The sequence below is a fragment of the Bombus pascuorum genome, chromosome 7 (genome assembly GCF_905332965.1).
Source record: "Bombus pascuorum chromosome 7, iyBomPasc1.1, whole genome shotgun sequence".
NCBI lineage: Eukaryota > Metazoa > Arthropoda > Insecta > Hymenoptera > Apidae > Bombus > Bombus pascuorum.
In genome coordinates, this window is record NC_083494.1 from 1 (window position 1) to 25,288 (window position 25,288).

Sequence of the window (25,288 nt, forward strand, 5' to 3'; positions counted from 1 at the left end):
AACCCCAACCTAACCCCAACCTAACCCCAACCTAACCCCAACCTAACCCCAACCTAACCCCAACCTAACCCCAACCTAACCCCAACCTAACCCCAACCTAACCCCAACCTAACCCCAACCTAACCCCAACCTAACCCCAACCTAACCCCAACCTAACCCCAACCTAACCCCAACCTAACCCCAACCTAACCCCAACCTAACCCCAACCTAACCCCAACCTAACCCCAACCTAACCCCAACCTAACCCCAACCTAACCCCAACCTAACCCCAACCTAACCCCAACCTAACCCCAACCTAACCCCAACCTAACCCCAACCTAACCCCAACCTAACCCCAACCTAACCCCAACCTAACCCCAACCTAACCCCAACCTAACCCCAACCTAACCCCAACCTAACCCCAACCTAACCCCAACCTAACCCCAACCTAACCCCAACCTAACCCCAACCTAACCCCAACCTAACCCCAACCTAACCCCAACCTAACCCCAACCTAACCCCAACCTAACCCCAACCTAACCCCAACCTAACCCCAACCTAACCCCAACCTAACCCCAACCTAACCCCAACCTAACCCCAACCTAACCCCAACCTAACCCCAACCTAACCCCAACCTAACCCCAACCTAACCCCAACCTAACCCCAACCTAACCCCAACCTAACCCCAACCTAACCCCAACCTAACCCCAACCTAACCCCAACCTAACCCCAACCTAACCCCAACCTAACCCCAACCTAACCCCAACCTAACCCCAACCTAACCCCAACCTAACCCCAACCTAACCCCAACCTAACCCCAACCTAACCCCAACCTAACCCCAACCTAACCCCAACCTAACCCCAACCTAACCCCAACCTAACCCCAACCTAACCCCAACCTAACCCCAACCTAACCCCAACCTAACCCCAACCTAACCCCAACCTAACCCCAACCTAACCCCAACCTAACCCCAACCTAACCCCAACCTAACCCCAACCTAACCCCAACCTAACCCCAACCTAACCCCAACCTAACCCCAACCTAACCCCAACCTAACCCCAACCTAACCCCAACCTAACCCCAACCTAACCCCAACCTAACCCCAACCTAACCCCAACCTAACCCCAACCTAACCCCAACCTAACCCCAACCTAACCCCAACCTAACCCCAACCTAACCCCAACCTAACCCCAACCTAACCCCAACCTAACCCCAACCTAACCCCAACCTAACCCCAACCTAACCCCAACCTAACCCCAACCTAACCCCAACCTAACCCCAACCTAACCCCAACCTAACCCCAACCTAACCCCAACCTAACCCCAACCTAACCCCAACCTAACCCCAACCTAACCCCAACCTAACCCCAACCTAACCCCAACCTAACCCCAACCTAACCCCAACCTAACCCCAACCTAACCCCAACCTAACCCCAACCTAACCCCAACCTAACCCCAACCTAACCCCAACCTAACCCCAACCTAACCCCAACCTAACCCCAACCTAACCCCAACCTAACCCCAACCTAACCCCAACCTAACCCCAACCTAACCCCAACCTAACCCCAACCTAACCCCAACCTAACCCCAACCTAACCCCAACCTAACCCCAACCTAACCCCAACCTAACCCCAACCTAACCCCAACCTAACCCCAACCTAACCCCAACCTAACCCCAACCTAACCCCAACCTAACCCCAACCTAACCCCAACCTAACCCCAACCTAACCCCAACCTAACCCCAACCTAACCCCAACCTAACCCCAACCTAACCCCAACCTAACCCCAACCTAACCCCAACCTAACCCCAACCTAACCCCAACCTAACCCCAACCTAACCCCAACCTAACCCCAACCTAACCCCAACCTAACCCCAACCTAACCCCAACCTAACCCCAACCTAACCCCAACCTAACCCCAACCTAACCCCAACCTAACCCCAACCTAACCCCAACCTAACCCCAACCTAACCCCAACCTAACCCCAACCTAACCCCAACCTAACCCCAACCTAACCCCAACCTAACCCCAACCTAACCCCAACCTAACCCCAACCTAACCCCAACCTAACCCCAACCTAACCCCAACCTAACCCCAACCTAACCCCAACCTAACCCCAACCTAACCCCAACCTAACCCCAACCTAACCCCAACCTAACCCCAACCTAACCCCAACCTAACCCCAACCTAACCCCAACCTAACCCCAACCTAACCCCAACCTAACCCCAACCTAACCCCAACCTAACCCCAACCTAACCCCAACCTAACCCCAACCTAACCCCAACCTAACCCCAACCTAACCCCAACCTAACCCCAACCTAACCCCAACCTAACCCCAACCTAACCCCAACCTAACCCCAACCTAACCCCAACCTAACCCCAACCTAACCCCAACCTAACCCCAACCTAACCCCAACCTAACCCCAACCTAACCCCAACCTAACCCCAACCTAACCCCAACCTAACCCCAACCTAACCCCAACCTAACCCCAACCTAACCCCAACCTAACCCCAACCTAACCCCAACCTAACCCCAACCTAACCCCAACCTAACCCCAACCTAACCCCAACCTAACCCCAACCTAACCCCAACCTAACCCCAACCTAACCCCAACCTAACCCCAACCTAACCCCAACCTAACCCCAACCTAACCCCAACCTAACCCCAACCTAACCCCAACCTAACCCCAACCTAACCCCAACCTAACCCCAACCTAACCCCAACCTAACCCCAACCTAACCCCAACCTAACCCCAACCTAACCCCAACCTAACCCCAACCTAACCCCAACCTAACCCCAACCTAACCCCAACCTAACCCCAACCTAACCCCAACCTAACCCCAACCTAACCCCAACCTAACCCCAACCTAACCCCAACCTAACCCCAACCTAACCCCAACCTAACCCCAACCTAACCCCAACCTAACCCCAACCTAACCCCAACCTAACCCCAACCTAACCCCAACCTAACCCCAACCTAACCCCAACCTAACCCCAACCTAACCCCAACCTAACCCCAACCTAACCCCAACCTAACCCCAACCTAACCCCAACCTAACCCCAACCTAACCCCAACCTAACCCCAACCTAACCCCAACCTAACCCCAACCTAACCCCAACCTAACCCCAACCTAACCCCAACCTAACCCCAACCTAACCCCAACCTAACCCCAACCTAACCCCAACCTAACCCCAACCTAACCCCAACCTAACCCCAACCTAACCCCAACCTAACCCCAACCTAACCCCAACCTAACCCCAACCTAACCCCAACCTAACCCCAACCTAACCCCAACCTAACCCCAACCTAACCCCAACCTAACCCCAACCTAACCCCAACCTAACCCCAACCTAACCCCAACCTAACCCCAACCTAACCCCAACCTAACCCCAACCTAACCCCAACCTAACCCCAACCTAACCCCAACCTAACCCCAACCTAACCCCAACCTAACCCCAACCTAACCCCAACCTAACCCCAACCTAACCCCAACCTAACCCCAACCTAACCCCAACCTAACCCCAACCTAACCCCAACCTAACCCCAACCTAACCCCAACCTAACCCCAACCTAACCCCAACCTAACCCCAACCTAACCCCAACCTAACCCCAACCTAACCCCAACCTAACCCCAACCTAACCCCAACCTAACCCCAACCTAACCCCAACCTAACCCCAACCTAACCCCAACCTAACCCCAACCTAACCCCAACCTAACCCCAACCTAACCCCAACCTAACCCCAACCTAACCCCAACCTAACCCCAACCTAACCCCAACCTAACCCCAACCTAACCCCAACCTAACCCCAACCTAACCCCAACCTAACCCCAACCTAACCCCAACCTAACCCCAACCTAACCCCAACCTAACCCCAACCTAACCCCAACCTAACCCCAACCTAACCCCAACCTAACCCCAACCTAACCCCAACCTAACCCCAACCTAACCCCAACCTAACCCCAACCTAACCCCAACCTAACCCCAACCTAACCCCAACCTAACCCCAACCTAACCCCAACCTAACCCCAACCTAACCCCAACCTAACCCCAACCTAACCCCAACCTAACCCCAACCTAACCCCAACCTAACCCCAACCTAACCCCAACCTAACCCCAACCTAACCCCAACCTAACCCCAACCTAACCCCAACCTAACCCCAACCTAACCCCAACCTAACCCCAACCTAACCCCAACCTAACCCCAACCTAACCCCAACCTAACCCCAACCTAACCCCAACCTAACCCCAACCTAACCCCAACCTAACCCCAACCTAACCCCAACCTAACCCCAACCTAACCCCAACCTAACCCCAACCTAACCCCAACCTAACCCCAACCTAACCCCAACCTAACCCCAACCTAACCCCAACCTAACCCCAACCTAACCCCAACCTAACCCCAACCTAACCCCAACCTAACCCCAACCTAACCCCAACCTAACCCCAACCTAACCCCAACCTAACCCCAACCTAACCCCAACCTAACCCCAACCTAACCCCAACCTAACCCCAACCTAACCCCAACCTAACCCCAACCTAACCCCAACCTAACCCCAACCTAACCCCAACCTAACCCCAACCTAACCCCAACCTAACCCCAACCTAACCCCAACCTAACCCCAACCTAACCCCAACCTAACCCCAACCTAACCCCAACCTAACCCCAACCTAACCCCAACCTAACCCCAACCTAACCCCAACCTAACCCCAACCTAACCCCAACCTAACCCCAACCTAACCCCAACCTAACCCCAACCTAACCCCAACCTAACCCCAACCTAACCCCAACCTAACCCCAACCTAACCCCAACCTAACCCCAACCTAACCCCAACCTAACCCCAACCTAACCCCAACCTAACCCCAACCTAACCCCAACCTAACCCCAACCTAACCCCAACCTAACCCCAACCTAACCCCAACCTAACCCCAACCTAACCCCAACCTAACCCCAACCTAACCCCAACCTAACCCCAACCTAACCCCAACCTAACCCCAACCTAACCCCAACCTAACCCCAACCTAACCCCAACCTAACCCCAACCTAACCCCAACCTAACCCCAACCTAACCCCAACCTAACCCCAACCTAACCCCAACCTAACCCCAACCTAACCCCAACCTAACCCCAACCTAACCCCAACCTAACCCCAACCTAACCCCAACCTAACCCCAACCTAACCCCAACCTAACCCCAACCTAACCCCAACCTAACCCCAACCTAACCCCAACCTAACCCCAACCTAACCCCAACCTAACCCCAACCTAACCCCAACCTAACCCCAACCTAACCCCAACCTAACCCCAACCTAACCCCAACCTAACCCCAACCTAACCCCAACCTAACCCCAACCTAACCCCAACCTAACCCCAACCTAACCCCAACCTAACCCCAACCTAACCCCAACCTAACCCCAACCTAACCCCAACCTAACCCCAACCTAACCCCAACCTAACCCCAACCTAACCCCAACCTAACCCCAACCTAACCCCAACCTAACCCCAACCTAACCCCAACCTAACCCCAACCTAACCCCAACCTAACCCCAACCTAACCCCAACCTAACCCCAACCTAACCCCAACCTAACCCCAACCTAACCCCAACCTAACCCCAACCTAACCCCAACCTAACCCCAACCTAACCCCAACCTAACCCCAACCTAACCCCAACCTAACCCCAACCTAACCCCAACCTAACCCCAACCTAACCCCAACCTAACCCCAACCTAACCCCAACCTAACCCCAACCTAACCCCAACCTAACCCCAACCTAACCCCAACCTAACCCCAACCTAACCCCAACCTAACCCCAACCTAACCCCAACCTAACCCCAACCTAACCCCAACCTAACCCCAACCTAACCCCAACCTAACCCCAACCTAACCCCAACCTAACCCCAACCTAACCCCAACCTAACCCCAACCTAACCCCAACCTAACCCCAACCTAACCCCAACCTAACCCCAACCTAACCCCAACCTAACCCCAACCTAACCCCAACCTAACCCCAACCTAACCCCAACCTAACCCCAACCTAACCCCAACCTAACCCCAACCTAACCCCAACCTAACCCCAACCTAACCCCAACCTAACCCCAACCTAACCCCAACCTAACCCCAACCTAACCCCAACCTAACCCCAACCTAACCCCAACCTAACCCCAACCTAACCCCAACCTAACCCCAACCTAACCCCAACCTAACCCCAACCTAACCCCAACCTAACCCCAACCTAACCCCAACCTAACCCCAACCTAACCCCAACCTAACCCCAACCTAACCCCAACCTAACCCCAACCTAACCCCAACCTAACCCCAACCTAACCCCAACCTAACCCCAACCTAACCCCAACCTAACCCCAACCTAACCCCAACCTAACCCCAACCTAACCCCAACCTAACCCCAACCTAACCCCAACCTAACCCCAACCTAACCCCAACCTAACCCCAACCTAACCCCAACCTAACCCCAACCTAACCCCAACCTAACCCCAACCTAACCCCAACCTAACCCCAACCTAACCCCAACCTAACCCCAACCTAACCCCAACCTAACCCCAACCTAACCCCAACCTAACCCCAACCTAACCCCAACCTAACCCCAACCTAACCCCAACCTAACCCCAACCTAACCCCAACCTAACCCCAACCTAACCCCAACCTAACCCCAACCTAACCCCAACCTAACCCCAACCTAACCCCAACCTAACCCCAACCTAACCCCAACCTAACCCCAACCTAACCCCAACCTAACCCCAACCTAACCCCAACCTAACCCCAACCTAACCCCAACCTAACCCCAACCTAACCCCAACCTAACCCCAACCTAACCCCAACCTAACCCCAACCTAACCCCAACCTAACCCCCAACCTAACCCCAACCTAACCCCAACCTAACCCCAACCTAACCCCCAACCTAACCCCAACCTAACCCCAACCTAACCCCAACCTAACCCCAACCTAACCCCAACCTAACCCCAACCTAACCCCAACCTAACCCCCTAACCCCAACCTAACCCCAACCTAACCCCAACCTAACCCCAACCTAACCCCAACCTAACCCCAACCTAACCCCAACCTAACCCCAACCTAACCCCAACCTAACCCCAACCTAACCCCAACCTAACCCCAACCTAACCCCAACCTAACCCCAACCTAACCCCAACCTAACCCCAACCTAACCCCAACCTAACCCCAACCTAACCCCAACCTAACCCCAACCTAACCCCAACCTAACCCCAACCTAACCCCAACCTAACCCCAACCTAACCCCAACCTAACCCCAACCTAACCCCAACCTAACCCCAACCTAACCCCAACCTAACCCCAACCTAACCCCAACCTTTTTTTTTTTTTTTTTTTTTTTTTACGTGGGGAAATCCTCATGGACACCCTTCCCCCAATGGGAGTCGGGTAGTGTCGGACTCTTACCGACTAAAACCACCACGTGGCTGCTCGTACGCACAGGGAAGAAGAGGGCCCAGGGGTATCACGGTTGAAAATCTCCTGTAAGCCCTCCTCTCATCGTCTTCCCTCCTAGTGCGGAGGGGATGCTTCGCTGTGACTCCCGGGGCAGCCAACCCCGGGGTCATCTTCCTCTTGTTGTTTCCGTATCCGTTGGGGGAGATGGCGGCCTCCCCCCGTTGCGCCCACTTCTCTCGCGTCGTATCCTTGCCGGGTGCTCGGCTCGGACCCTGAGCCGCTCCGCCCGCTCCTTCGCGAGCATGATTTGCTCGCAAAAGTCCCTCACTGCCTCGTAGTCCGACCGGCTACGTAGCAGCGCCTCCACGATCCTCCTCGGGGACAGGTCGTCCCCGATCTTCACCGTCAGGGTGTGTCTCTGCATGGCCCACGCGGGGCAGTGCTGCAGAGTGTGCTGGGCGGTGTCCTCCGCCTCCCCGCAGTGGTGACAGATGTTGGTCACCTCCTTCCGAATCTTCTTCAGGAACTCCCCGAACACTCCGTGCCCGGTGAGCACCTGGGTCAGCCTGTAGGTCAGCGGAACGCCCCGCGCTTCCTTCCACCTGTCCCAGACGGGCAGGACCGCGTCTACCGCGCGGTGGGACGTCTTCCTCGCCTCCTTCTCCAGTAGGAGCCGCCATCTCTCCCATGTCTCCTCTTCTATCTCCTTCCTCACCTGCAGAGGGTCTTCGTCTCGATCCCCGTCCCTGACTCTCGTGGCTCCGTACACCTTTTGAAGGGCCAGGGCTTGCAACGCGTATGGAGGGGATGCCGCCAGGACGGTCGCGGACGCGTGCGACACCGTCCTGTACCCTCTCGCTATCCTCAGAGCGGTGGTGCGTTGAACCGCCCGCAGGAGTGCCTGACTTCGCCTGCTCGCGGCCAGATCCCTCGCCCAGATGGGCGCACCGTACATCGCTCGGGCTCTGACCACCCCGTCGTACAGCCTGCGCACCGCTCTCCCGGCGCCTCCGATGTTCGGGAGGATGCCGCACAGGGCGTTGGCCGCTGCCGCCACCTTCGGGGCGAGGCTCTCGAAGTGGGGCTCGAACGACCATTGGTCGTCGATGATGAGGCCAAGGTACCTCAGTTGGCTCCCCACCCGGACCCCTACCCCGTCCACGTCGATCGTCAGTCCATCCGGGGGCGGTCCTCTGCGTCTTCTGTCGTAGAACCCGAGCGCCTCCGTCTTGGCCGGAGCGACCTTCAGCCCCAGTTCTCCGATGGCCCTCGCCGCTCGCCGGGTGGCCTCCGTGGCAGCCTCCGCCGTCTCGTACCACCAGCGCCCTCCTGCCACGACCAGGGTGTCGTCCGCGTAGCAGATCAGTCCCGTGCTTCCGGGCATCGGGGTGCGGAGCACGTAGTCGTAGGCGGTTATCCACAGCATCGGTCCCAGGACCGAGCCCTGCGGCACTCCGCGCTCCACCGCTCTTCTCTCCTCTCCCTCCGTGGATCTGTACGTTATCCACCTCTCCCGGAGGTATGCCCCGATTATCCTCCGGAGGTACCCCGGAACCTCGAAGAATCGCAGGGCCTCTCTGATCTTGCTCCACGGGATCGAGTTGAAGGCGTTGGTGATGTCCAGGGAGACCGCTATCGCGATCCCTTCTCGAGCCACCACTCTCTCCACCCCCTCTCTCAATCTGCGGATCGCGTCGATGGTGGACCTCCCGCGACGGAACCCGAACTGGTTGTCGTGCCAGCCTGGTACCCTGGACTCCATGTGCGCCCCCAGACGGGAGGCGATTACTCTCTCGAAGAGCTTGCCCACCTCGTCCAGGAGGCATATCGGCCTGTACGCCGATGGGGACTCCGGCGGTCGACCCTCCTTCCTCAGCAGCACCAGCCTCGCCACCTTCCACGCCCGGGGGTATGCGCCTTCCCTCAGGCACCTGTTGTACAGATGCAGCAGGCGGGGGGCCATGATGTCCATGGTCTCCGCCCACACCCGCCCGGGGATTCCGTCCGGCCCCGGCGCCACGTCCTTGGCAGCCATCTTCTTGGTGGCTGCTTCCAGTTCCTCCCTCGTTATGTGCGCTCCGGGTTGATCCATCGCCGGTCCGCCGCCGCCGCTCCGAGTGCATCCCCTCTCCTCTGGAGGGGCCTGTTCCGTATCCTCGTGGCGCCTCGGGGAGTCTTCCTCCTCTTCGCCTCCTTCTTCTTCCGGTCGTGGGAACAGCGTGTCGATCACCCGTGCTAGTAGTTCCCGATCCATGTTCTCGGTTATCGGGGGAGCCGCCGGCCTGAGTTTCCTCAGCACCGTCTTGTACGGTCTTCCCCATGGATCGGATTCCACGGATTCCAACAGCCGTTTCCACGACGCCTCTTTCGCTTCCTTTATGGCCCTTTGCAGGGCCATTCTGGCTTCTCTGTGGGCCCTGTACCTCTCGAGGATCTCCTCTTCGTTGCGGTTCCGCCCTCTTCTTCTCGCCCTGGCGAGCAGCCTGCGGGCTCTGTGGCAGTCGTCTCGCAGGTCCGCGATCTCCCGCGACCACCAGTAGACGCTGCTGTTGTCGCGCCTAGACCCGGCGCTGGTTCGCGGCATGGAGGCGTCGCAGGCTCTCCTCATCCATTCTCCCAATTCCTGCGCCTCCCCGTCCACGTTGCCTCGGTTCTTGTTCCTCTTCGCGTCCCAGCACCAAGCCGCTACGGTGGCCGTTGCCCGAAGCATGTCCCCGTCCCTCTCCTTCAGTTTCCATCGGCGAGGAGGGGGCAGCCCCGGGCGGCTCGATGTCCTTCCCTCGACGTTGTTGTTGTTGTCGCCGCTCGTGCTTCTCTTGGCGGGTTCGATGTCCATTAGCACGTAGAGGTGGTCCGCTAGCGTTTCCATCTCTACGGCCACCCGCCAGTTCCTTATTCTGGGGTGGAGCCTCTGCGTCGCCCACGTCAGATCTATGACCGACGCTCCTCTCCGCCCCACGTATGTGGACTCCGAGCCTCTGTTGACCAGCACGAGACCGAGACCCGCGGCCCAGTCCGCCAGTTCTCTGCCTCTCGTGGTGGTTCTGTCGTTGCCCCACGTCGTGGAGTGGGCGTTGAAGTCCCCCAGTACGAGCACCTGTCGGGGGAGAAGCCTCCTTACGCACTCTCCCATCTCGTCCAGTAGGTCCTCGAACGCCCGGATGTCGCAGTTGGGAGAGATGTATACCCCCACCACCACGAGGTCCGTCCATTCGACCGCCACGAACCCGTTGCCTCTTTCCGCGACTCGCCCGGAGACTCCCGAGGTACACGGCCAAGTGATGGCGACCCATCCGCTTAGATCTCCCGCCCATTGGGGGGATGCGGGGATGTTGTACGGCTCCGCCACCACCGCCACGTCGGTCCCGCTCTCCCGGATGGACTGGTAGAGCAGGTCCTGGGCCCTTCCGGCTCTGCCCAAGTTACACTGGAGGACCCGGAATTTACTCGGTCACCTCCATGGCCTCCCCCGGGCCACTCACTCCGATGGTGCTATCCTTCCCTCCGACTGGTGGGTTGCTCGACAGGCTGGCCTGCTCCGCGGCTCCGGTGACGCCCTTGCTCGTGGTTGTCGCCGTGGCCTCTGCTGCCTTGGCCATCGCCGTTCTCCGCGCCCTTCTCCTTCCGGATGGTCCTACCTCCGGTGGTTTGCACGCCGCGCTTCCCATCCTGTGTTTTGACGGGGCTCCTTTTGCCTCGCAGATGGGGCATCTCGGCGATGCGGCCGTGCAGTTCCTCGCCCTGTGCCCCTCTTCTCCGCACCGGAAACACAGGTGGGTTCTTCTCACCGGGGAGACGCACATCGCCGCCATGTGGCCCACCTCAAGGCATCGGAAACACTGGAGCGGTCTCCTGGGGAGTGCGATCACCTTTGCCCTGGTCCACCCCAGTGTGACCCTCCCCGCTTGAGCCAGTTTACGGGCTCCGGCCACGGGGCACTTGGCGTAGAATATCCCCATGCCGCTTCTAGATGTTCCCGCGCTCCATGCTCTGACGTCGCGGGGCTGGCAGTCCGCCGCCCTGGACAGCTCCTCCAGCAGTTCCTCCTCGTTAAGGGATATGTCGACCCCCACCAATTTGATCTCGGCCGTCGGTACCGGGACTGATACTCTGACGGTGGAGGGGTCCAATACCCCGGCTAATCGCGACGCCAACTGCGTGGCCTTGCTCATGCCGGCGTCGTCCGGGATATTGATCACCATGGCCCCGGTCGCCGCCTTTCTCGTTCGGACGTACTCCAGTCCGCATTTCTGGAGGGTCTTGTCCCGTCTCGCCTCCGCCAGGATCTCCTCGTACGTCTTCGGAGCCCCGTCCCTCAGCGTGAGCGTTACCGCCGATGACGTTGGGGGGGGTCGGAGTGCTGGCCGCACGACCGCCGATCCCGCCCTGCCCGCCACCGTCGCGTACGTCCGTTTCGCCGGTTGGGCTCCTGTCTTCTTCTCTCCGTTTCTTTCTCTCCTCCTTTCCCCTCCACCTAATGCGGCGGGGGTCGTCCTTGGCGGTTGCCCGGCTGGTCCCACCGCCGATCTCGCCCTGCTAGTTTGTGGCGCGATGGGGAGGGGGGCGCCGTGGCCCGCTTCTTTCCTCCTCTGTTCCCTGGCCTTCCGTCTCGCATTCCGCGAGACCATGGTCCTCCATTCCCCGTCCGTCTCCTGTCCCTGTCCCTCTTGCTGTTGAGAGGGTTGGGAGGATTGCGGGGGTTGTTGGGGAGGCTTCGGGCTCGCCGTCCGCGGCATCGTCGTCCGCTCTTTGTCGCCGCTGTTGTTCCCTCCTGTCGCTTGTCTCAGCAGGCCCGTTCCCCTGAGGGCTTCCCTGAGCTCTTCCCTCAGGGTCCCCAACAGGGATGGGCCGAGGCTGCTTATCGACTTCTTTAGCATCTCTATTTCTGCTCCGATGTCGTCCTTGGCCCTCCCGCTGCTCCGGGGAGCCTGCGCCTCCGTCGGGGACGGCGCCGCTGTCTCGGCCGTGCCTTTCAGGAACCTGTCTATCCTTTGTTCCAACTCCTCGTTCCTCCTCTTCAGGCTTTCCACCTCTCTTTCCAGCGCCTCCCTCTTCTTCCTTTCTTCCAGGAAGTCTGGCACCCGGGAGGTGGTTGTTTGGTGGGACCATGCCGCGACGGTGTACTCGACCGCGTCCTTGAGGGTTTTGACGTACGTCCCCTTGAGGTTGGAGGACGTCGCCGCCACCTTCAGGACCTCGGCCTGATGTCGCCGTACTTCGGCGTCCACGTCTCTCGGTGAGGACCCTTGGATAACGTTCCTCATTCGGTCCGACACCTCTGGAGTCACTTTCGTTATTTTTCTCTTCTTGCCCCTCCAGGTGACCGAGGCCATTGACTCCTCGTCCTCCGATCTGCCTTCCGAGGTCGACTCCTTTCTCATCTGAGACGGCTCTATCGAGCCGTCTATGGACCTGTGCCCATCTTGCGCTTTCACTTTGTCCCTGACGTTCTTGGGGATTTTGAACGTCTGGAACATGTTGCCGTTGTGCTCCGCTGCGGTTGGAAGCGGGGTTGACGGGACCGCGAGCGGGGCGTGCGACGGCGTCGGTGTCGGTTTCCCTCCCCGGCTGTTGCTTCTTCTCCTGTCCTCGGGTCCCGCCCTCTCCGCTTTTCTCTCCCCGCTTCTTCCGCGGTTCTTTGCCGCTTCGATGTTGTTCGCTTTTGTCCTTGCGGGAGGCCCACCCTCGCGGGTCTCCTCCATCGCGACGTCTTCCATTTCTTCACCGGACGCGTTTACGCGTATGGGGGCCCGGTGGCCCACCCCCACACGGCCACGGTCGCTAGCTAACGACGCAGTGGGGCCCGCTTGACCACCCACTCCTGCGCCGGTACTGGGGTATCCCTCCCCTGCACCGTAAACGTCGATTTCTTGGTTATCCTGCATATCCATATCCATATTTTTTCTTTCTTCTTCTTCCTCCTTCCTCCTTCCTTCTTCATCAGGTGCATGGTTGACGAGCCATGCCCTCGTTTGCTTTGCCACTCACTCTTTCGCACCCTACCCCGGTCGGGACCGATGCAGGATGACGGGGAGCCCCACGTGAAGGTGAGGTGAGTGGTCTTGACAGATATGGGCCCACCAACTTCTCCGAAGTTCTCCGCACCGGATCAGCGATCTGACGGGCGCCACAGCGCCGACCAGCCGCCACCCGACTATAGGTGAACATCAGATACATCGGGGTTTCTCAGGGCATGATGCTACGCACTGAGAACCCATACCCGCCTCGTGCTCCCCAACCTAACCCCAACCTAACCCCAACCTAACCCCAACCTAACCCCAACCTAACCCCAACCTAACCCCAACCTAACCCCAACCCACCACAACGTTGTGGAAGACTCTCCAACGATTTCCAACACCGTAGAATGGTTTTCCAACCCTCCCGATCGTTGTGGGATGCTCTCCAACGATCTCCAACACCGTAGAATGGTTTTCCAACCCTCCAGATCGTTGTGGAAGGCTCTCCAACGATTTCCAACCCCGCAGAATGGTTTTCGAACCCTCCACAACGTTATGGAAGGCTCTCCACCGATTTCCTACCCCGCAGAATGGTTTTCCAACACTCCACAACGTTGTGGAAGTATCTTCAACGATTGCCATCCCCGTAGAATGGTTTTCCAACCCTCCAGATCGTTGTGGAAGGCTCTCCAACGATTTCCAACACCGCAGAATGGTTTTCGAACCCTCCACAACGTTATGGAAGGCTCTCCACCGATTTCCTACCCCGCAGAATGGTTTTCCAACCCTCCACAACGTTGTGGAAGTATCTTCAACGATTTCCAACACCGTAGAATGGTTCTCCAACCCTCCAGATCGTTGTGGGATGCTCTCCAACGATTTCCAACACCGTAGAATGGTTTTCCAACCCTCCAGATCGTTGTGGGATGCTCTCCAACGATCTCCAACACCGTAGAATGGTTTTCCAACCCTCCAGATCGTTGTGGAAGGCTCACCAACGAATTCCAATACCGCAGAATGGTTTTCCAACCATCCACAACGTTGTGGAATGCTCTCCAACGATTTCCAACACCGCAGAATGGTTTTCCAACCCTTCAGATAGTTGTGGAAAGCTTTCCAACGATTTCTAAAACCGCAGAATTGTTTTCCAACACTCCACAACGTTGTGGAAGTCTCTCCAACTATTCACAATCCCGCAGAATGCTTTTCCAACCCACCAGATCGTTGTGGAAGTATCTTCAACGATTTCCAACACCGTAGAATGGTTTTCCAACCCCCCAGATCGTTGTGGGATGCTCTCCAACGATTTCCAACACCGTAGAATGGTTTTCCAACTCTCCAGATAGTTGTGGAAGGCTCACCAACGAATTCCAATATCGCAGAATGGTTTTCCAACCCACCACAACGTTGTGGAAGACTCTGCTACGATTTCCAACACCGCAGAATGGTTTTCCAACCCTCCAGATCGTTGTGGAAGTCTCTCCAACGATTTCGAATACCGGAGAATTGTTTTCCAACCCACCACAACGTTGTGGAAGACTCTCCTACGATTTCCAACACCGTAGAATGGTTTTCCAACCCTCCCGATCGTTGTGGGATGCTCTCCAACGATTTCCAACACCGTAGAATGGTTTTCCAACCCTCCAGATCGTTGTGGGATGCTCTCCAACGATTTCCAACACCGTAGAATGGTTTTCCAACCCTCCAGATCGTTGTGGAAGGCTCACCAACGAATTCCAATACCGCAGAATGGTTTTCCAACCATCCACAACGTTGTGGAATGCTCTCCAACGATTTCCAACACCGCAGAATGGTTTTCCAACCCTTCAGATAGTTGTGGAAAGCTTTCCAACGATTTCTAAAACCGCAGAATTGTTTTCCAACACTCCACAACGTTGTGGAAGTCTCTCCAACTATTCCCAGTCCCGCAGAATGCTTTTCCAACCCACCAGATCGTTGTGGAAGAATCTTCAACGATTTCCAACACCGTAGAATGGTTTTCCAACCCCCCAGATCGTTGTGGGATGCTCTCCAACGATTTCCAACACCGTAGAATGGTTTTCCAACTCTCCAGATAGTTGTGGAAGGCTCACCAACGAATTCCAATACCGCAGAATGGTTTTCCAACCATCCACAACGTTGTGGAAGACTCTCCTACGATTTCCAACACCGTAGAATGGATTTCCAACCCTCCAGATCGTTGTGGGATGCTCTCCAACGATTTCCAACATCGTAGAATGGTTTTCTAACCCTCCAGATCGTTGTGGAAGGCTCACCAACGAATTCCAATACCGCAGAATGGTTTTCGAACCCTCCACAACGTTATGGAAGGCTCTCCACCGATTTCCTACCCCGCAGAATGGTTTTCCAACCCTCCACAACGTTGTGGAAGTATCTTCAACGATTGCCATCCACGTAGAACGGTTTTCCAACCCTCCAGATCGTTGTGGAAGGCTCTCCAACGATTTCCAACCGCGCAGAATGGTTTTCGAACCCTCCACAACGTTATGGAAGGCTCTCCACCGATTTCCTACCCCGCAGAATGGTTTTCCAACCCTCCACAACGTTGTGGAAGTATCTTCAACGATTGCCATCCCCGTAGAATGGTTTTCCAACCCTCCAGATCGTTGTGAAAGGCTCACCAACGAATTCCAATACCGCAGAATGGTTTTCCAACCATCCACAACGTTGTGGAATGCTCTCCAACGATTTCCAACACCGCAGAATGGTTTTCGAACCCTCCACAACGTTATGGATGGCTCTCCACCGATTTCCTACCCCGCAGAATGGTTTTCCAACCCTCCACAACGTTGTGGAAGTATCTTCAACGATTTCCAACACCGTAGAATGGTTTTCCAACCCTCCAGATCGTTGTGGGATGCTCTCCAACGATTTCCAACACCGTAGAATGGTTTTCCAACCCTCCAGATCGTTGTGGGATGCTCTCCAACGATCTCCAACACCGTAGAATGGTTTTCCAACCCTCCAGATCGTTGTGGAAGGCTCACCAACGAATTCCAATACCGCAGAATGGTTTTCCAACCATCCACAACGTTGTGGAATGCTCTCCAACGATTTCCAACACCGCAGAATGGTTTTCCAACCCTTCAGATCGTTGTGGAAAGCTTTCCAACGATTTCCAACACCGTAGAATGGTTTTCCAACCCTCCAGATCGTTGTGGGATGCTCTCCAACGATCTCCAACACCGTAGAATGGTTTTCCAACCCTCCAGATCGTTGTGGAAGGCTCTCCAACGATTTCCAACCCCGCAGAATGGTTTTCGAACCCTCCACAACGTTATGGAAGGCTCTCCACCGATTTCCTACCCCGCAGAATGGTTTTCCAACACTCCACAACGTTGTGGAAGTATCTTCAACGATTGCCATCCCCGTAGAATGGTTTTCCAACCCTCCAGATCGTTGTGGAAGGCTCTCCAACGATTTCCAACACCGCAGAATGGTTTTCGAACCCTCCACAACGTTATGGAAGGCTCTCCACCGATTTCCTACCCCGCAGAATGGTTTTCCAACCCTCCACAACGTTGTGGAAGTATCTTCAACGATTTCCAACACCGTAGAATGGTTCTCCAACCCTCCAGATCGTTGTGGGATGCTCTCCAACGATTTCCAACACCGTAGAATGGTTTTCCAACCCTCCAGATCGTTGTGGGATGCTCTCCAACGATCTCCAACACCGTAGAATGGTTTTCCAACCCTCCAGATCGTTGTGGAAGGCTCACCAACGAATTCCAATACCGCAGAATGGTTTTCCAACCATCCACAACGTTGTGGAATGCTCTCCAACGATTTCCAACACCGCAGAATGGTTTTCCAACCCTTCAGATAGTTGTGGAAAGCTTTCCAACGATTTCTAAAACCGCAGAATTGTTTTCCAACACTCCACAACGTTGTGGAAGTCTCTCCAACTATTCACAATCCCGCAGAATGCTTGTCCAACCCACCAGATCGTTGTGGAAGTATCTTCAACGATTTCCAACACCGTAGAATGGTTTTCCAACCCCCCAGATCGTTGTGGGATGCTCTCTAACGATTTCCAACACCGTAGAATGGTTTTCCAACTCTCCAGATAGTTGTGGAAGGCTCACCAACGAATTCCAATACCGCAGAATGGTTTTCCAACCCACCACAACGTTGTGGAAGACTCTGCTACGATTTCCAACACCGCAGAATGGTTTTCCAACCCTCCAGATCGTTGTGGAAGTCTCTCCAACGATTTCGAATACCGGAGAATTGTTTTCCAACCCACCACAACGTTGTGGAAGACTCTCCTACGATTTCCAACACCGTAGAATGGTTTTCCAACCCTCCCGATCGTTGTGGGATGCTCTCCAACGATTTCCAACACCGTAGAATGGTTTTCCAACCCTCCAGATCGTTGTGGGATGCTCTCCAACGATTTCCAACACCGTAGAATGGTTTTCCAACCCTCCAGATCGTTGTGGAAGGCTCACCAACGAATTCCAATACCGCAGAATGGTTTTCCAACCATCCACAACGTTGTGGAATGCTCTCCAACGATTTCCAACACCGCAGAATGGTTTTCCAACCCTTCAGATAGTTGTGGAAAGCTTTCCAACGATTTCTAAAACCGCAGAATTGTTTTCCAACACTCCACAACGTTGTGGAAGTCTCTCCAACTATTCCCAGTCCCGCAGAATGCTTTTCCAACCCACCAGATCGTTGTGGAAGAATCTTCAACGATTTCCAACACCGTAGAATGGTTTTCCAACCCCCCAGATCGTTGTGGGATGCTCTCCAACGATTTCCAACACCGTAGAATGGTTTTCCAACTCTCCAGATAGTTGTGGAAGGCTCACCAACGAATTCCAATACCGCAGAATGGTTTTCCAACCATCCACAACGTTGTGGAAGACTCTCCTACGATTTCCAACACCGTAGAATGGATTTCCAACCCTCCAGATCGTTGTGGGATGCTCTCCAACGATTTCCAACATCGTAGAATGGTTTTCTAACCCTCCAGATCGTTGTGGAAGGCTCACCAACGAATTCCAATACCGCAGAATGGTTTTCGAACCCTCCACAACGTTATGGAAGGCTCTCCACCGATTTCCTACCCCGCAGAATGGTTTTCCAACCCTCCACAACGTTGTGGAAGTATCTTCAACGATTGCCATCCACGTAGAACGGTTTTCCAACCCTCCAGATCGTTGTGGAAGGCTCTCCAACGATTTCCAACCGCGCAGAATGGTTTTCGAACCCTCCACAACGTTATGGAAGGCTCTCCACCGATTTCCTACCCCGCAGAATGGTTTTCCAACCCTCCACAACGTTGTGGAAGTATCTTCAACGATTGCCATCCCCGTAGAATGGTTTTCCTACCCTCCAGATCGTTGTGAAAGGCTCACCAACGAATTCCAATACCGCAGAATGGTTTTCCAACCATCCACAACGTTGTGGAATGCTCTCCAACGATTTCCAACACCGCAGAATGGTTTTCGAACCCTCCACAACGTTATGGATGGCTCTCCACCGATTTCCTACCCCGCAGAATGGTTTTCCAACCCTCCACAACGTTGTGGAAGTATCTTCAACGATTTCCAACACCGTAGAATGGTTTTCCAACCCTCCAGATCGTTGTGGGATGCTCTCCAACGATTTCCAACACCGTAGAATGGTTTTCCAACCCTCCAGATCGTTGTGGGATGCTCTCCAACGATCTCCAACACCGTAGAATGGTTTTCCAACCCTCCAGATCGTTGTGGAAGGCTCACCAACGAATTCCAATACCGCAGAATGGTTTTCCAACCATCCACAACGTTGTGGAATGCTCTCCAACGATTTCCAACACCGCAGAATGGTTTTCCAACCCTTCAGATCGTTGTGGAAAGCTTTCCAACGATTTCTAAAACCGCAGAATTGTTTTCCAACACTCCACAACGTTGTGGAAGTCTCTCCAACTATTCCCAATCCCGCAGAATGCTTTTCCAACCCACCAGATCGTTGTGGAAGTATCTTCAACGATTTCCAACACCGTAGAATGGTTTTCCAACCCCCCAGATCGTTGTGGGATGCTCTCCAACGATTTCCAACACCGTAGAATGGTTTTCCAACTCTCCAGATAGTTGTGGAAGGCTCACCAACGAATTCCAATACCGCAGAATGGTTTTCCAACCCACCACAACGTTGTGGAAGACTCTGCTACGATTTCCAACACCGTAGAATGGTTTTCCAACCCTACAGATCGTTGTGGGATGCTCTCCAACGATTTCCAACACCGTAGAATGGTTTTCCAACCCTCCAGATCGTTGTGGGATGCTCTCCAACGATTTCCAACACCGTAGAATGGTTTTCCAACCCTCCAGATCGTTGTGGAATGCTCTCCAACGATCTCCAACACCGTAGAATGGTTTTCCAACCCTCCAGATCGTTGTGGAAAGCTTTCCAACGATTTCTAAAACCGCAGAATTGTTTTCCAACACTCCACAACGTTGTGGAAGTCTCTCCAACTATTCCCAATCCCGCAGAATGCTTTTCCAACCCACCAGATCGTTGTGGAAGTATCTTCAACGATTTCCAACACCGTAGAATGGTTTTCCAACCCCCCAGATCGTTGTGTGATGCTCTCCAACGATTTCCAACACCGTAGAATGGTTTTCCAACTCTCCAGATAGTTGTGGAAGGCTCACCAACGAATTCCAATACCGCAGAATGGTTTTCCAACCCACCACAACGTTGTGGAAGACTCTGCTACGATTTCCAACACCGCAGAATGGTTTTCCAACCCTACAGATCGTTGTGGGATGCTCTCCAACGATTTCCAACACCGTAGAATGGTTTTCCAACCCTCCAGATCGTTGTGGGATGCTCTCCAACGATTTCCAACACCGTAGAATGGTTTTCCAACCCTCCAGATCGTTGTGGAAGGCTCACCAACGAATTCCAATACCGCAGAATGGTTTTCCAACCATCCACAACGTTGCGGAATGCTCTCCAACGATTTCCAACACCGCAGAATGGTTTTCCAACCCTTCAGATCGTTGTGGAAGGCTCTCCAACGATTCCTAATTCCGCAGAATTGGTCTCCAACCCTCCACAAGGTTGTGGAAGTATCTCCAACGATTTCCAACCCCGTAGAATTGTTTTCCAACCCTCCAGATCGTTGTGGAAATCTCTCCAACGATTTCCAACCCCGCAGAATGGCTTTCGAACTCTCCACAACGTTATGGAAGGCTCTCCACCGATTTCCTACCCCCCAGAATGGTTTTCCAACCCTCCACAACGTTGTGGAAGTATCTCCTACGATTTCCAACCCCGTAGAATGGTTTTCCAACCCTCCAGATCGTTGTGGGATGCTCTCCAACGATTTCCAACACCGTAGAATGGTTTTCCAACCCTCCAGATCGTTGTGGAAATCTCTCCAACGATTTCCAACCCCGCAGAATGGTTTTCGAACTCTCCACAACGTTATGGAAGGCTCTCCACCGATTTCCTACCCCGCAGAATGGTTTTCCAACCCTCCACAACGTTGTGGAAGTATCTTCAATGATTTCCAACACCGTAGAATGGTTTTCCAACCCTCCAGATCGTTGTGGGATGCTCTCCAACGATTTCCAACACCGTAGAATGGTTTTCCAACCCTCCAGATAGTTGTGGGATGCTCTCCAACGATTTCCAACACCGTAGAATGGTTTTCCAACCCTACAGATCGTTGTGGGATGCTCTCCAACGATTTCCAACACCGTAGAATGGTTTTCCAACCCTCCAGGTCGTTGTGGGATGCTCTCCAACGATTTCCAACACCGTAGAATGGTTTTCCAACCCTCCAGATCGTTGTGGAAGGCTCACCAACGAATTCCAATACCGCAGAATGGTTTTCCAACCATCCACAACGTTGTGGAATGCTCTCCAACGATTTCCAACACCGCAGAATGGTTTTCCAACCCTTCAGATCGTTGTGGAAGGCTCTCCAACGATTCCTAATTCCGCAGAATTGTTTTCCAACACTCCACAACTTTGTGGAAGCCTCTCCAACTATTCCCAATCCCGCAGAATGCTTTTCCAACCCTCCAGATCGTTGTGGAAGGCTCTCCAACGATTTCCAAACCCGCAGAATGGTTTTCCAACCCTCCAGATCGTTGTGGGATGCTCTCCAACGATTGCCAACACCGTAGAATGGTTTTCCAACCCTCCAGATCGTTGTGGAAGGCTCACCAACGAATTCCAATACCGCAGAATGGTTTTCCAACCATCCACAACGTTGTGGAATGCTCTCCAACGATTTCCAACACCGCAGAATGGTTTTCCAACCCTTCAGATCGTTGTGGAAGGCTCTCCAACGATTCCTAATTCCGCAGAATTGTTTTCCAACACTCCACAACTTTGTGGAATCCTCTCCAACTATTCCCAATCCCGTAGAATGGTTTTCCAACCCTTCAGATAGTTGTGGAAAGCTCTCCAACGATTTCTAAAACCGCAGAATTGTTTTCCAACACTCCACAACGTTGTGGAAGCCTCTCCAACTATTCCCAATCCCGCAGAATGCTTTTCCAACCCTCCAGATCGTTGTGGAAGGCTCTCCAACGATTTCCAACACCGCAGAATGGTTTTCCAACCATTCAGATAGTTGTGGAAAGCTCTCCAACGATTTCTAAAACCGCAGAATTGTTTTCCAACACTCCACAACGTTGTGGAAGCCTCTCCAACTATTCCCAATCCCGCAGAATGCTTTTCCAACCCTCCAGATCGTTGTGGAAGGCCCTCCAACGATTTCCCACTCCGCAGGATGGATTTCTATCCCTCCACAACGTTGTGGAAGTATCTCCTACGATTTCCAACCCCGTAGAATGGTTTTCCAACCCTCCAGATCGTTGTGGGATGCTCTCCAACGATTTCCAACACCGTAGAATGGTTTTCCAACCCTCCAGATCGTTGTGGAAGGCTCTCCAACGATTTCCAACCCCGCAGAATGGTTTTCGAACCCTCCACAACGTTATGGAAGGCTCTCCACCGATTTCCTACCCCGCAGAATGGTTTTCCAACACTCCACAACGTTGTGGAAGTATCTTCAACGATTGCCATCCCCGTAGAATAGTTTTCCAACCCTCCAGATCGTAGTGGAAGGCTCTCCAACGATTTCCAACCCCGCAGAATGGTTTTCGAACCCTCCACAACGTTATGGAAGGCTCTCCACCGATTTCCTAACCCGCGGAATGGTTTTCCAACCCTCCACAACGTTGTGGAAGTATCTTCAACGATTGCCATCCCCGTAGAATGGTTTTCCAACCCTCCAGATCGTTGTGGAAGTCTCTCCAACGATTTCGAATACCGGAGAATTGTTTTCCAACCCACCACAACGTTGTGGAAGACTCTCCTACGATTTCCAACACCGTAGAATGGTTTTCCAACCCTCGCGATCGTTGTGGGATGCTCTCCAACGATTTCCAACACCGTAGAATGGTTTTCCAACGCTCCAGATCGTTGTGGGATGCTCTCCAACGATTTCTAAAACCGCAGAAATGTTTTCCAACCCTCCACAACATTGTGGAAGTATCTTCAACGATTTCCAACACAGTAGAATGGTTTTCCAACACTCCAGATCGTTGTGGGATGCTCTCCAACGATTTCCAACACCGTAGAATGGTTTTCCAACCCTCCAGATAGTTGTGGGATGCTCTCCAACGATTTCCAACACCGTAGAATGGTTTTCCAGCCCTACAGATCGTTGTGTGATGCTCTCCAACGATTTCCAACCCCGTAGAATTGTTTTCCTACCCTCCAGATCGTTGTGGAAATCTCTCCAACGATTTCCAACACCGCAGAATGGTTTTCGAACCCTCCACAACGTTATGGAAGGCTCTCCACCGATTTCCTACCCCGCAGAATGGATGTCCAACCCTCCACAACGTTGTGGAAGTATCTTCAACGATTGCCATCCACGTAGAATGGTTTTCCAACCCTCCAGATCGTTGTGGAAGGCTCTCCAACGATTTCCAACCCCGCAGAATGGTTTTCGAACCCTCCACAACGTTATGGAAGGCTCTCCACCGATTTCCTACCCCGCAGAATGGTTTTCCAACACTCCACAACGTTGTGGAAGTATCTTCAACGATTGCCATCCCCGTAGAATGGTTTTCCAACCCTCCAGATCGTTGTGGCAGGCTCTCCAACGATTTCCAACCCCGCAGAATGGTTTTCGAACCCTCCACAACGTTATGGAAGGCTCTCCATCGATTTCCTACCCCGCAGAATGGTTTTCCAACCCTCCACAACGTTGTGGAAGTATCTTCAACGATTGCCATCCCCGTAGAATGGTTTTCCAACCCTCCAGATCGTTGTGGAAGTCTCTCCAACGATTTCGAATACCGGAGAATTGTTTTCCAACCCACCACAACGTTGTGGAAGACTCTCCTACGATTTCCAACACCGTAGAATGGTTTTCCAACCCTCCCGATCGTTGTGGGATGCTCTCCAACGATTTCCAACACCGTAGAATGGTTTTCCAACCCTCCAGATCGTTGTGGGATGCTCTCCAACGATTTCCAACACCGTAGAATGGTTTTCCAACCCTCCAGATCGTTGTGGAAGGCTCACCAACGAATTCCAATACCGCAGAATGGTTTTCCAACCATCCACAACGTTGTGGAATGCTCTCCAACGATTTCCAACACCGCAGAATGGTTTTCCAACCCTTCAGATAGTTGTGGAAAGCTTTCCAACGATTTCTAAATCCGCAGAATTGTTTTCCAACACTCCACAACGTTGTGGAAGTCTCTCCAACTATTCCCAGTCCCGCAGAATGCTTTTCCAACCCACCAGATCGTTGTGGAAGTATCTTCAACGATTTCCAACACCGTAGAATGGTTTTCCAACCCCCCAGATCGTTGTGGGATGCTCTCCAACGATTTCCAACACCGTAGAATGGTTTTCCAACTCTCCAGATAGTTGTGGAAGGCTCACCAACGAATTCCAATACCGCAGAATGGTTTTCCAACCATCCACAACGTTGTGGAAGACTCTCCTACGATTTCCAACACCGTAGAATGGATTTCCAACCCTCCAGATCGTTGTGGGATGCTCTCCAACGATTTCCAACATCGTAGAACGGTTTTCCAACCCTCCAGATCGTTGTGGAAGGCTCTCCAACGATTTCCAACCCCGCAGAATGGTTTTCGAACCCTCCACAACGTTATGGAAGGCTCTCCAACGATTTCCTACCCCGCAGAATGGTTTTCCAACCCTCCACAACGTTGTGGAAGTATCTTCAACGATTGCCATCCCCGTAGAATGGTTTTCCAAACCTCCAGATCGTTGTGGAAGTCTCTCCAACGATTTCGAATACCGGAGAATTGTTTTCCAACCCACCACAATGTTGTGGAAGACTCTCCTACGATTTCCAACACCGTAGAATGGTTTTCCAACCCTCCCGATCGTTGTGGGATGCTCTCCAACGATTTCCAACACCGTAGAATGGTTTTCCAACCCTCCAGATCGTTGTGGGATGCTCTCCAACGATTTCCAACACCGTAGAATGGTTTTCCAACCCTCCAGATCGTTGTGGGATGCTCTCCAACGATTTCCAACACCGTAGAATGGTTTTCCAACCCTACAGATCGTTGTGGGATGCTCTCCAACGATTTCCAACACCGTAGAATGGTTTTCCAACCCTCCAGATCGTTGTGAAAGGCTCACCAACGAATTCCAATACCGCAGAATGGTTTTGCAACCATCCACAACGTTGTGGAATGCTCTCCAACGATTTCCAACACCGCAGAATGGTTTTCGAACCCTCCACAACGTTATGGATGGCTCTCCACCGATTTCCTACCCCGCAGAATGGTTTTCCAACCCTCCACAACGTTGTGGAAGTATCTTCAACGATTTCCAACACCGTAGAATGGTTTTCCAACCCTCCAGATCGTTGTGGGATGCTCTCCAACGATTTCCAAC

General features: G+C 53.8%; 1 protein-coding gene across 1 annotated transcript; it reads right to left on the reverse strand.

Moving 5' to 3' along the window:
• Window positions 1-7,569: 7,569 nt before the first annotated feature.
• LOC132909074 (uncharacterized) lies at window positions 7,570-13,300 on the reverse strand. The gene is made up of 2 exons (XM_060963660.1): window positions 10,886-13,300; window positions 7,570-10,830 (listed from the first exon to the last, which is right to left on the reverse strand). Exons 1-2 carry the CDS (start codon window positions 13,298-13,300, stop codon window positions 7,570-7,572), a joined length of 5,676 nt encoding a protein of 1,891 aa, XP_060819643.1.
• Window positions 13,301-25,288: the final 11,988 nt, after the last annotated feature.

Bases quoted from the DNA above. Each gene is read 5' to 3' on its own strand.
- LOC132909074 (XM_060963660.1), bottom strand. From the start codon at position 13,300: ATGGATATGGATATGCAGGATAACCAAGAAATCGACGTTTACGGTGCA. The intron at 10,831-10,885 runs GTGAGTGGCCCG...CGGGTCCTCCAG, and splicing joins GGAAGGATAGCACCATCGGA to TGTAACTTGGGCAGAGCCGG.